This window comes from Pogona vitticeps, chromosome 1 (genome assembly GCF_051106095.1).
Source record: "Pogona vitticeps strain Pit_001003342236 chromosome 1, PviZW2.1, whole genome shotgun sequence".
NCBI classification, from domain to species: domain Eukaryota; kingdom Metazoa; phylum Chordata; class Lepidosauria; order Squamata; family Agamidae; genus Pogona; species Pogona vitticeps.
This window is the reverse complement of record NC_135783.1, coordinates 281,934,164-281,948,115: the sequence shown is the minus strand read 5'-3', so window position 1 is coordinate 281,948,115 and position 13,952 is coordinate 281,934,164. Positions and strand designations below refer to the sequence as shown.

Genomic DNA, 13,952 nt, shown 5'->3' with positions numbered 1-13,952 from the left:
GGTTACTACACTTTCCCACAGTGTTAAATAGCTCCTCCAAATGTGTCTTAACATCTGGCTACCTAGGAAAGTACTTATCTAAGAGCATGGAAACGCCCAGTTCTTCTAACTAATTCCTTCAAATATCTCTTGGCATGTAGAAATGTAGAAATCTGATCATCTATTCAGGCCCACTTTATCCAAGTTACATGTATTGCAGTGTATGAGAAAACAATATGGCAACTCAAACAGACTAAAGTGGAGCCATCTGGCATTACCTTCTCCCCCAAAAGCTGAGGATAAGGAGCTGTATACACTGTCCTTATGTATTCTGAAGCTCTCCCATGTAAACAGCAGTTTTTCAATAACTGATCAATCCAATTCCTTTCTCTATCTCTACCCATAGAGCTTCCTGTGGGCTTGCATGTATTTACCAAGTGCCAATTTCTCAGGCTAACTGGGCAGAGTTGGTGTTTTAATAAATAAGTCAATCTCATAAAACAGAAAGAGATAAAGAATGGCCATATTCATTGGGGGGAGGGAATGGAAATGACTTAAGAGGACACATTCCTTTCCTGAATGCACACATACAGGCACCTTTCCTGCATGTGTGAACATCCTGGAACTTTCTAGTCCACACCCTCCACTGCACTTGCTGCCCACTCTAGCAAATCCTCAGTTTCCCAGTCTGCTGCTGATATTAAAAAAAAAACACTTGCATGGCAGACTGAAGGGAAGATGAGTGGTTTATTCACAAATGATCACTTTAAAAACTATAGTGACAAGTAAGAAATCTGTCCTTTTTTGTCATGGTCTCTGTGAATCACACTTACGGTGATCGACAAGTTCACTTGCCAGCAGGTGGGATGTCACACCAATACAGAAGAGATTTCCCCTTTGCTGAATGCAATATTAAGCTTTGTCCTGATGTCCAGCCTATGATGTTTGATGAATGCTGAAGGCTGCAACCAATTTGCTGCCTTGCAAATGTCTCTCAGTTTAATTCCTCTGAGAAGTACTGTAGATGCAACAACTGCACCAGCCGGAATGCCCTTTTAAAGAAGTGGGCAGCACTTTTTTGCTAATTGGTAAGGTAATAGTACTAGCTATCCATTTAGACAATCTCTGCAATGTAACATATTAATCTTTTTTTGATCCTTGATAACTCATAAAGAGTCTGGTACACTTTCAAAAGGCTCTAGAGACGCTCCCAAGCTGCTCTCTCAGCAGCAGAAAAAAGGGAAACTGAAGATTAGCTATAAGGTGGGGAGCATGCACAATGGACAGGGCATGGACTAATCCTTTTTAAAAGCTCTAGGACATTTGTTCCCATGCTTGGGAATCTATGTTCTTGATCTACATCTCTCAGAAATCCTGCCCAGCACAGCTAGTAGTGAAAGACTCTGGGAGTTTCAGTCCAAGAACATTTGGGGGTCCAAGGTTGGGAACCACTGCTCTAGAAGGTTCCAAAGACGTTCGCTCACACACAGAAGGTATCCATATGTGTGATTCAAAGAGACCACAAGAAGAACTATATTCTATTTTCCTCCCTTCAGATAAATGCATTAGAAATACAGTGGACAGGTATTCCAGTTACAATTAATCTGTTTAAACTACAGTACAAAGAATACAGTTAGAACCCAACCGTTAAAAATAATGAAATGGTTGCAACAGCTTGCCTCTCATTTCAGTTAGAGAGCAATTTATGTATCCATAGGAACAGGTTTGTTGTGCCCTTAATCTAACAATCAGAAGATGGGATTGTTGTTGTCTTTGAATAGAACAGTCATTGAATCGTTATTTTAAATTGTCCTGAAATTGTTTTTATTCCATTTAACTGATTCTTGTAGCCAAGAAATATATCTAGCCACTATGTTACACTATAGAAAAGATCTGGCAAGTATTCAGCACTGACAGCTCCTGTTTCAAACAAAAAGATTTGTAGGTTGTATTAACAGTTTCTTTTGTGCTATTTAATTGTGTAGATTAAACAGTCTCAGATATGCATATGATACCACTCTGATGGCAGAAAGTGAGGAGGAATTAAAGAACCTCGTAATGAGGGTGAAAGAGGAGAGCGGCATAAATGCTCTGAAGCTCAACATCAAAAAAAACTAAGATCATGGCCACTGGTCCCATCACCTCCTGGCAAATAGAAGGGGAAGATATGGAGGCAGTGACAGATTATGCTTTCTTGGGCTCCATTATCACTGCAGATGGGGACAGCAGCCACAAAATTAAAAGAAGGCTGCTTCTTGGGAGGAAAGTGATGACAAACCTCGACAGCATCTTAAAAAGCAGAGACATCACCTTACCGACAAAGGTCTGCATAGTCAAACCTATGGTTTTTCCAGTAGCGATGTATGGAAGTGAGAGCTGGACCATAAAAAAGGCTGACCACTGAAGAATTGATGCTTTTGAATTTTGGTGCTGGAGGAGACTAGATGGTTGGACAGTGTCATCGAAGCTACCAACATTAATTTGGCCAAACTCAGGGAGACTTGATCCAAGGTCAAATATAGTCAGTGCATCTAAAATAGGGTTGCACCACACCTGTATTTTCACTCATGCCACACTCCTACTAGTTTATTTCTGTTGACCTACACTAACTGTTCTTAAGAGCATCGTGATAGGAGAGAAGCCATTATCAAAATGGCAAGCCCTGACTTTAATCATTTCATTAATACACTGCAGTTTGCTTTCCATAATGCCATAGAGTCCCATAAACAAATTCAACTGTCTTTTATCGCCAGATTAATTCACTGTGTAAAGAAGCTTCCATAGCAGAATGGACATACCTCAGTTTCAGTGATTTAATTCAGTTATGTAAACGGCAATCAAAATTTTCAAGGTCAGTCTAAATACGTAATCTAAACTAAGTGTTTGATAGCAATGTATATATTACCAAACTACACCAAATAACAATGTAGTAGGAAATCATGTCATCTTAATCTTAGGGAGCACAATTTAGATTTGTCATGCAGCCTACATATTCTTGTTGAAAATAATTTCTACCTACTTAGAGGTAAAAGATTGTGCAATTGTAATTAATCTCTATTGGCTCATTCTGTAGCTATGGAAAAGACAAACAGGACTGGGTGCTGCAATCTTCAGTAAACAAAGAACTAGTCCCATGAGTCTAAAGGACATCTGTGGTGGCCCCTCCTCAAAACAATGCCTTGATGGAAAAGTGGTCTTGAAACTGCAAGAATCTCAAAGGCAGCTTCTCATAGGACTGGAATCATCCGTTTAACACACGGTGTTTTAAAAAATCTTCCAGCTTAGCCTAAACCATTTGGACAAAGATCCATGAAGGGCTTTGACATCAAAATTAAGTACATGCCTATCTGATTTGGGATGGGCAACTATTCTGAATACTGGAATCAGTTTATTTTTATGCTGCAACCATGCATTCTGGGAGTCACAAAAATTACAAGAACTGAAATCAGAGAAAACTACTGTAGTTAGTTATATGCCATAAAGTTAGAACCAACTTATAGCTACCCTAATGAGGCTTTCAAGATAAGTGAGATATTTAAGGAGTGGTTTACCAGTTCCCCCAGTGAGTTTCTATGGCTAAGCAAGGATTTGATCTCCAGAGTCCTAGACCATCACTCTATCCACTACACCAGTGGTTCTTAACCTTTGTTACTCGGATGCTTTTGAACTGCAACTCCCAGAAACCCCAGTCAGGACAGCTGGTGGTGAAGGCTTCTGGGAGTTGCAGTCCGAAACTCCTGAGTAACCCAAGGTTAAGAACCAGTGCACTACACCAGTGATCCCCAACCTTTGGGCCTCCAGATGTTCTTGGACTTCAACTCCCAGAAATCCTGGCCAGCAGAGGTGGTGGTGAAGGCTTCTGGGGATTTTAGTCCAAGAACATCTGGAGGCCCAAGGTTGGGGACCACTGCACTACACCATACTAGGTACCATAGAGACAGCTAAGTCCATTTTGAAAATATGGGTGTCTTTGTTAAATGGAGCACCGGGGGGGGGGGGGAATTTCCAGGAGCTCCAGTTTATCTCCCCGCCTCTCTAGAGAAAGGCGGGGCCTGGAGAGAACTAGGGGAGCTGGAGAAACTGCCTTGTGAGCCACTTGCAGCTCCAGGGCCACACTTTACCTGCTTTTAGTCTAGTTGGACCTTAAGCGTATTTTAAGAGCTTGGCTGAAGCACTCTGACTTTTTAGAAATGGACTTGTAGCCATTGTAGAAAGGAAGGTTTTTATATTACAAGATAAACACTCATACTATCTACCAAACAGTTATAAATATATCTGTGCAACTTACTTTAAAAAGCCCGTAATATGTGACATTACTCTAATACAGTATTTGGCTTCAAAATGTTTATTCTAAACTTTAAAGTGGATAATTTTTAATTTAGTATGTTTGATGGGAAGTCAGGGATTCATGTTTAAGTACTGGTTTTAACTTTTTTTTAAGTTGTCAATCTGTAAAATTGATATATTTTATTTTAGACTGAGATGTAAACGGATCTTTGTTCTTTTTTAGAAAAAAGGACACTTACAGCACAGCATTATTTCTGCAGTCTTCCACAGCCCAGCACTATCCAGATGCAATGGACTACATGTTTCATCACACTGTAACAAGTTCCATGGAATATATAGTACTCTGGGCTGTGTATAACAAGAGTAGGGAGAGTGCAATTCCATGGACAACAAGTAGCTTCCAAGACTGTTTCTGTGCCCTCCTATGCCCAACATAATGGGGAAAAAACTGGCCTAAAAATAATCTAGTACACATCTAGAAGCTTGAGGGGTCATGACTAGCCATAAGTATTTCGGCCCTCAGATGTTTTTATAAGTAGTAGGAGGATTTCTATGACATTTCACATTGTCTCTGAAACCTACATTTAAACCCACAAGTTCAAACATGTTTATGAGTAATCTGGCCTTTCTCACCATAAATATGTTAGCACCCACCAATAAGTTCAAGCATAGGTAGCAGAAAAAATATGACGTGTTATATACAAATCTTTCTCCTACTTATAAGGACAGGGAGATTCAAAATCAGATGGTTATGAACACTAAAGAGGACGGGAATACAAGCTCCTGTTGAACTAACAGAACTCAACTAGCAAAAAGCAGATGGAAGCCTTAGTTATACAGTGGTGCCTCGCTTAACGAGCGCCTCGGTTAACGAGGAATCCACATAGCGACGGATTTTTTGCGATCGCAAAAGCGATTGCATAACGATGTTTCTAATGGTAAAAAAATCGCTTTGTGATGATCGGTAAGCTGTTTCGCTTACTGATTTTTGCATAGCGATGTTTTAAAAACAGCCGATCAGCAGTTCCAAAATGGCCGCCAGAAAAAAATGACTGCCTACTGTGTTTTCGCGCTGATTCCTCGCATACCGGGCAGCGAAAATGGTGGCCCTATGGAGGATTTCCGCATTAAGGTGAGTTTTAAGCCCATAGGAACACATTAAACGGGGTTTAATGCATTCCTATGGGCTTTTTCTTTTCGCATAGCAACGAATCCGGATAGCGACGTTTCTTCTGGAACGGATTATCGTCGCTATGCGGGGCACCACTTTATTTTGAATATCTCTGCTGCAGTCAATGAGACCAACATTACTAATTCCAATCCAATTTATTTCAATAGGTCTACTCTAAATATTAGTAAACTCACACCTAGCTCTGTTTTAGGCAATATATATATCATTTTTAATTTAAAAGGGCAACACTAATTCTGTTTCCTTAGAAATCTAAGTACACATATATAAACACACACATAAGATAGTCATGATCAAATGTAGAGAAGTTTCATGATTTTAAAGTATAACTATTACAGAAGTCCTGCTTTTATCCAAACATACACAAATATTGTTGCAGTGTATACAGTCGTGCCCCGCTTAACGATTACCCCGCATTACAACTAATCCACTTCACTATGATGTTTTTGTAATTGCAATCGTGATCACAAAACAATGTTTAAAATGGGGTTTTTTCGCTTTGCGAAGATTGGTTCCGTGCTTCGGGAACCGATTCTTCGCATTACGACAATCAAAACAGCTGATCGTTGGGTTTTCAAAATGGCCGCCGGGTGCTCAAAACGGCTCCCTGCTTTGCTTAGGGACGGATTCCTCGCTATACAGACACCGAAAATGGCCACCGTATGGAGGATCTTCGCTGGACTGTGAGTTTTTAGCCCATTGGAACGCATTAACTGGGTTTTAATGTATTTCAATGGGTTTTTTATTTTTGCTTTACAGCGTTTTCGCTCTACAGCAATTTCGCTGGAATGAATTAACGTCGTTAAGCAAGGGACCACTGTACCTCTGATTTCAGCTACTCTAATACAGTGGGGTCTCTACTTAAGAACTTAATCCGTATTGGAAGGTGGTTCTCAAGTTGAAAAGTTCTTATGTTGAATCTGCATTTCCCATAGGAATGCATTGAAAACCATTTAATCCGTATCTGCTCTTTTCCATCCATAGAAACTGCAGTGGAACCTCTACTTAAGAACTTAATCCATTTTGGAATGGTGTTCTTAAGTTGAAACGTTCTTAAGTTGAAGCAAAATTTCCCATAGGAATGGACTGAAAACCAATTAATCCATTCTGGCTGTTTTTTTGTTGTTGTTGTTATGTAGAGGTGTGTTCGTACATTGAAGCATTAGTTCCCATAGGAACTAATGCAAAGCTGGTTAATGCGTATTCTACCACTAGGGGGAGAAATTTTTTTAAACCTAAGATGACCTAAGGTTAAAAAAAGAGCGGGAAAGTTTTTTTTTCCTGTTCTTATCTTGGATTTCTGTTCTCAAGTAGAAGCAAAATTTAGCAAATGGAGCTGTTCTTAAGTTGGATTGTTCTTAAGTAGGGACGTTCTTAAGTAGAGACCCCACTGTAGTAATATACTAAGTAGAAGATTGAAAATTTGATTTTAAAATCACTGTTTTACATGTATCAGATAACACAGCATTTAGCAACTGTTAGCCTCAGTTACAGCAGACTCATGGAATCAATTGCTGAATGTATAACTCAACATTTACACAAATCCCATTTATTCAGTCACACTGTTCTAGCCGAGACTAGCAACTAAATTTAAGCAAGATCTTTACCGATGTGATGTAAACTGTTAAGTTTGGGATACCATCAAATACACAAAATCTGACAGTGGTGCCTCGCAAGACGATGTTAATTCGTTCCGCGAAAAACGTCATCTTGTGAAAACATTGTCTTGCGAAACGCAGTTCCCCATTGGAATGCACTGAAATCTAATTAATGCGTTCCAATGGGAAAAATCATCTTGCAAAAATCGTCCATGGAAAACATTATCTTGTGAATCATGGTTCCCCATTGAAATGCATTGAAATCTATTTAATGCGTTCCAATCGGGAAAAATTGTCGTCTTGCAAAAATCGTCCATAGAAAACACTGTCTTGCGAAGTGCCACAGCGATCACAAAAACCAATCGTCTTGCAGATTAATCATCCTGTAAGGCAATCGTCTTGCAAGGCATTACTGTAAAGGAGCAAATGCTTTTTTCCCCCTTGAAATTGAATAATTAAATTAAAGTCTTTGTTTAACTGAAACTAGGAAGTAACTGAACCAAACAGCAAATTACTTGATATGAAAGAGTCACTGAATCTCTGGCTCTAACTGAACCAAAATATGTGTATAGTAAAAACCAACATGATCACATATTACAGATGTCAGATTGTCCTACTCTTCTCAAGGAATTGGCCTGGGAAGCATTAAGCAGGAAGTGGACTGCTTCCCCTCTGCCCCGTGCGCACACACAACTCTGCTCCCCCTCACTGAAACCAGAACCAAAGAGGCTGAAAATGATCACTGTGGGTGCACAGAGGAGGAGGAGGCCCTGCATGGAGGAGGGGCAGAGTCATGCAGGCATGAACCTTAGAAGGAACCTTAATCCCTGGTATACAAAGAGTTCTCACATGATTTTTGGGGCAGGGGTGCACACCATGAATCACAGCAGATTTGTTGTTGTTGTTGCTGCTGCTGTTGTTGTTAAGCAGGGAGGAATGGATAGGAACTTACATTTTGGTTTATGCCACAAACAGGATTTCATCCAATGTGTTTTATTTAAGGAGTGTTTTTACCAGTTCCACACCCCCAATGTCCTCCTATTGATATACAAGGTCTACAGAAAACCCACCCACACAGACCAATAGCTACACAAAAACTCCAACCACCAACCACGACAAAAAAGAGGCATAATCAAAACACTGGTAGACCTTGCAAATCAGAACTGTGAAGCTCAATTTCTCAGCACCAAACTCAAGCATCGAATTGGGCCCTACAGGCAAACGGCTGTTCCAAAAATGAAATCACAAGAGCCATCAAATCAAGAAAACAAGACCGAACTGAAGAAGAAAAACAGCCACCCACAAATAAAGTGCTTCTGCCATACATCAAAGGGGTCACGGACCGCATAGGGAAACTTTTGAAAAAACACAACCTACAAAAAGTATTCAGGCCCACCACAAAAATACAACAAATGTTACAGTCAGCAAAGGATGAAAGGGCCCCCCTCACCACCACAGGAATATACCAGATACCTTTTAGTTGTTGCCAGGTATATATTGGAACCACAAAATGCAGCATCCACACCAGAATCAAAGAGCATGAGAGACACTGCAGACTAAAACAACCAGAAAAACAGGCAGTAGCTGAACATGCCCTGAAACAAGCTGGACATGAAATCCTATTTCAAAAAACACATAAGTACTGGACAACACCAGTAATCATTATGTTAGACTACACAGGGAAGCCATTCAAATCCACAAACACCAGCACAACTTCAACCAAAAAAAGGAGAAAGTCTAAAACTCAACAAAGCCTGGCTCCCAGCATTGAACTGAAAAATACAGCCTGCAGAACAGTCAACGAACTCTACCTAGCCACAAGGACCAGTGATCACTACACACAAAAGACTAGCTAATGACACCTATCAATCACAGTGACAGATCATCTCTCCCCCTTATCACAACAATACACACACAACAGAAAAACACCTTGGTCACCATAATCACCCAATCTCCTGAAAAGGACAAAAAGCTGATCCCACAGCTACAAATACTCAACTGTCCCACACACTACACCAGAACACAGACAGAGTTCTGACTCCTGTCTTCTGAAGATGTCAGCCACAAAAGAAAAACCTCCAAAGAACACAACCAAACAGCCCAAAAAACCCTACAACAACCATGTTTTACTCGCCTTTGATTCCTTTATTGAGAGAAAGATGGCATTAAAATGGAATAAATGAATGTAAGTGTAGAATGATACAATCATATGCTTCATACTTATTGCTGACACTTCGTTGGAACAGTTGCAGAGTCATCACTTTGCTCCACCAGACTGTGCAAGTTATCATTATAAATAAAGTGTCCTGGAATTAGAAGTTCTTAAACAAAACAGACATGAACCAGTTGGTCAGTTGGTTACAGAACCTTTATCAACCTCACCCAGTACCATACTAAAAAGGCATCGGTTGCAACCAGACGTGAACTAAATGATAATAAAAAGATCAATAGTCTGAGAGTTTTCATGTACTGTATGCAGTTTTATTAGAAGTATCAAAATTATCTACCATCTCCCATAATAGCCAATACTCTGTTGCTTAGAATAAGAACATTCATAAGTTTCAAACTGTTTCTAACTAGCAAATAAAAAGGCACTGCTGCAATTCTGGAGACAGGCGAGGAGGAATGATAGTGTGGATTCTTAATTTGCTCACTAGAAATGGATTGAAAGTTACACATTTTCTTACACTAAGCAACAAGATTACAGCTATTATTCCTAACTGCACTTTCACTCGTAGTAATTCTGTCACCTCTGTAGATCACACTAAAAACAACAGCATATACTCTGAGCAGTTACTAATGTTTTCAGAATCTCTGGACACATTTGGGATGAACACTAATAGTCAGAAAAGAAACAATTAAGAGGACAGAAGTATGATTTGAATTTATTATCCTGACAGGTTGCAAAGCTTCCCATTAGTTTCAGTTTCTATGGAGTAAGTGAAGTTGCTTGCACAGAAACATGATACTATCAACTCATCTTTTCCATTAAACTCAAACAGTTTAAAGGACTACAAATAAACAGAGAGGCTGACCACATGATCTGTCTAGCCTACTGTTTGGAGTGCTCCAGGGACAGGCTGGCTCACTCTTAAAGACAGCAATCAGATATATTTGCTAGAGTGCACCTGTCTGCCTTCAGAGCATTCCTATCTGCACCTTTCTGGCCCCTGTCTACTCTTCTGGTATGGGTATGATCGGTCTGATTTGGATCAATTCCAGCACATGTGATCTCTGGAAATGATCCAAAGGAAGACCCACTCTTTCAATTTGCCAATGTTGTGAAGCGGTTTAATAAGCGAGCCTCTTCAGGATATTGGCAGAGGTCACGGGAAGTAAAATAAATTTTTTGACTGTATTTCTTTCATTTCATTTTTATACCATCCACCTGGCCAAAGGCCACTCTGGGTGGTTTGCAACATATATAAACATGCTCAAAATACAATTTAACAAAACAGAAAATAGAAATAAAATTCAAATAAACAGTACCATGAAAACACAAAAACATTTTGCACAAAATCTTCAAACATTTAAAATGGCAGGCTTGATCAAGTAGGCTAACTAAGCTCAGTTGAGTCTGCAGTTATAACATTTTGGAATGTATGTAATCACTGATGTGCTACATCAGTTTTGTTTGCTTCAGCTTAAAAGGCCAGTCAAGAAACTGCCCATAGCCAAATCCGCAGCAGAGGCTTTGGCTGCACACAGTTTCATGACCAGCCCTTTAAGAAAAAGTTTTTTTTTTCATTTTTAAAATAACTGATACAGTGCATCAGCAACAGTCCATATACAGTAAAAAAGAAATCAATTTCCCTGCCCCTCTGCCACGGAGCACAATTTACCAACATCCTAAAGTGGCTTCTTTATTAAGCCATGATACTGGCAGGAATCATTTCTGTGTGAATGGAATGGTTAGATCATTTTAATCAAGTTCAACCATCCCAAGCAGCCCACGTTGGCTCACTCCTGCTACTTCCACACTTTTCCGCAGGGCTTCTTCTCTTCTTCATTTCCTTTTTACCCACCACCCAGAGCTCATCATAACATCTAAAATGTTTCTCTTCAAGCAGACTTTTCTTTAAACAACTGGCTGACCAAGGGGATTTTTAAGAGAGATTATTTTATTGTATTGTTTTACCTGTGCTTTTAATATTGTTCTTATTTATGAGTTTTAATATATCAGTTTAATACTTTTTCAATACTGTACTGTAATAATTTATTATTTTAGCTTTTAACTTAGTTTCTTTTAATACCATTGCTGGTTCCAGGAAAAGTTAGACATTCTCTGTTTTCTCTATTCTGCTTCTCTCTCACTCACTCTTTCCTCCTCTTTTTCTCTTGTTCGTTTCTTCCCAGTAATGGGGTTTCCGCACCTCCTTACTCCTCCACTCTCTTTCTGCTGCTTCTCTTGGTATCTTGAACATTACACATTACCTTGTCCAAAGATCTTCTTTTATTCCCTCAACCCAATCCTCCTTTCCTTCTCTTCTCCTTATTTGCCCAGCATTCCACAGAAATTGCCATTTCAGTTTCTGCACCTCTATTGTTCCCCTTTCCCAGCAAAACTGATTTGTCCAACGGGTTTTTCTGTTCTTAAATCTGTTGCTCCTGCCATTAAAGTAGGAGTTTTCTCAGGTCTTGGGATCAGAGGGGACAGTGCATCAGTTGGTACTCCCCCTTTCCCACAGAAAGGCAGCAATCAATCAATCAATTCAACAACTATAATTATGAAAACTTGGTTTGAAAGGCTCCGAAGTCTTATTTGGAAGGGAACAGCTAAAGATAACAACAGAACATTAGTATGAAAAAGACAATTAAGTGGGAAACTGAACATTGAGACAAGAAATGCAAGCTGGCATGCCTGAAGCTTGTTGCCATCCAAACAAGTCTATTGTTTGACCCATAGTAAGAAGTTGTTAGAATTATTAGCTAACTCCAGTAAATTTCAGTGAAATTTCTTAACTGCACATCTACAGTTTTTATATTAACAAAGAATTTCAGTGGTTCTTTCCATTCACCAAATAAATGTGCCCGATTATCAACCCACTTTTTTCTTCATTTGTCTCAGACTACCCTCTTAATTTACTGCCTTTCGTCTGATTTCCAGAATCATCCCCTGCCAGCCCCTTGATTTATACTAAAATGATGGGGAACTGTCAACAGCACTACCTCTCTTACTGTTTATTTCCTTTTCTATTTTGGGGTATTGATGTTAACAGCAAATCATCCTTAACTAGTATGTATTCATCCATTTACCCTAAGTATGAAAACTTAGTTCTACTGATATAAACAATCCTTAAATGTCTTTCATTCTTATTCAAGAGAATGAAATGTGTTTAACTGGCTAGGTAATGTCAAATTTTATGCTTAGTCATCATGAATTGGCACTTGTAGACCAAAGAGTCAGTAATAAATGATCAGTGTCTTCACATATTTCTGTTCTTGAGGGAAATCCAAGGTCCAGGGGTTAACCATGTTAGTCTGTTTTCCAGCAGGGCCAAAAGAAAACCATTGTCCAAAGGGCAAAGGGGATGTTTTCTCCAGTTATCTGTACAAAACAGCTTATACAGTACAATATAAGCTGCTAACCTTTACCCACTCCGCAACTACCAGCACTTTCACCCATATTTTCCTCATGTAAGCAAACAATCTGTATTTGTTATGAAGATCAACGTTTTGCAGGAGAGCGCCGTCCAGAAACAATATTGGGCAAAACACCATTATATAAAAAAGGGCTTCGCTTCGCAAGGGCTAATTGTCACTTCATAGTCCGAGGTGACCAAAGAAAGGGGGGTTCATCGGCTACACGCACACATCTCAGGTATTAAAGCTACAGAAAGAAGCCCAGCCTTCCCACTACCTCCTCCACTACCTGGTCACCCCAATCCAACAGGCAGTCTCACTGCCATCCTCCCCCCCCTCCCCTTTCCCCGCAGGCTCTCCATCCAACGGATTGCATTTTTAGAGACTCTTGCGCCCATTTCCCACCACCATCTCCTGGAAGCGACCTCTGGAGCCAGCGACACCCCCCCCCCCGACGATGGACGCGCCTACCGGAGAGCATCTCTACAGCTCTCCGGGCTCCGTTGAACAAAGGCAACAGACCGCCAGCAATCCTCGGGCTGGGCGGACCCTCGGAAGAGGTTTAAAGGGAAAGGCTCATTCTTGCGTACCTGCGAGCCCCGCTGCTCTTGCCAGCGCTTCAGCTGTTCGCTGGCAACATCCTCATGGCCGGCCATTTTGTGAGGCTCCAGTTAAAAGACCCCCCCTCCGGCCGCGAGAGTGAGTTCGCGAAGGGCGCTCTTTGAGGAAGACCCGTTGAATAGGGGGAGTCGCGGGCTCTGCGCGCAGCAGCAGCCCAGCCGAGCCAACCCGACCGCGTCTTCACCCTCCGCCGAAGGGCGGTGAGCGCGGGGACACCACCACAGTTCAAGGGGTGGCAGCCCCACCCACTCCGCTCCTCCTCCGCCTCCTCATTGGCCAGTGGGCTCCGGATCGCCTGCCTATTGGATGACCAGCAAACCAGTGCTAGCGGGGGGGGCCTGATTTGTGGTGGGAGGAGAGTCCAAGGGAGGAAAAGGGGGGACGAAAGCGGGAGGGCGAGGTCTTGGAAAAGCCTGAGGGAGGGAAATGGAAAGCGGTGAGAATGCCTCGGGGGAAAGGGAAAGGCGGCTATCCAGCCTCCCCTCTCGTCCAATCCGTTACAGACCAAGCGGGTTCCAGTTTCTGGGAGAGACTCGTGCTGCGCGCCTCTGACAGCCCTGACCATCCAACCTCTTGCGGGTTCAGTCTTCCCTGCTGTATTGCACAAGAAGAGTAAAGATGAGAGGAAAAAACGGGCGGGGGGCATCTCTCGCCCGTTATTTTTTCTTGACAGCAATGGAATCTCACCTGCCACT

General features: G+C 41.1%; 1 protein-coding gene across 2 annotated transcripts in view; it reads right to left on the bottom strand.

Annotated features, from left to right (window-relative positions):
• CAT (catalase) overlaps positions 1-13,952 on the bottom strand; it is a 65,077-nt gene that overhangs the window by 26,325 nt on the left and 24,800 nt on the right. The window contains exon 1 of one of the 2 annotated variants that reach the window (XM_020782820.3): positions 13,227-13,491. The exons of the other annotated variant lie outside the window; for it this stretch is intronic. Within the exon in view, the coding sequence (XP_020638479.3) occupies positions 13,227-13,292 (66 nt within the window). The 5' untranslated portion in view covers positions 13,293-13,491. Of the gene's footprint in view, positions 1-13,226; positions 13,492-13,952 lie in introns of those variants that run through there. 2 annotated transcript variants of the gene reach the window in all.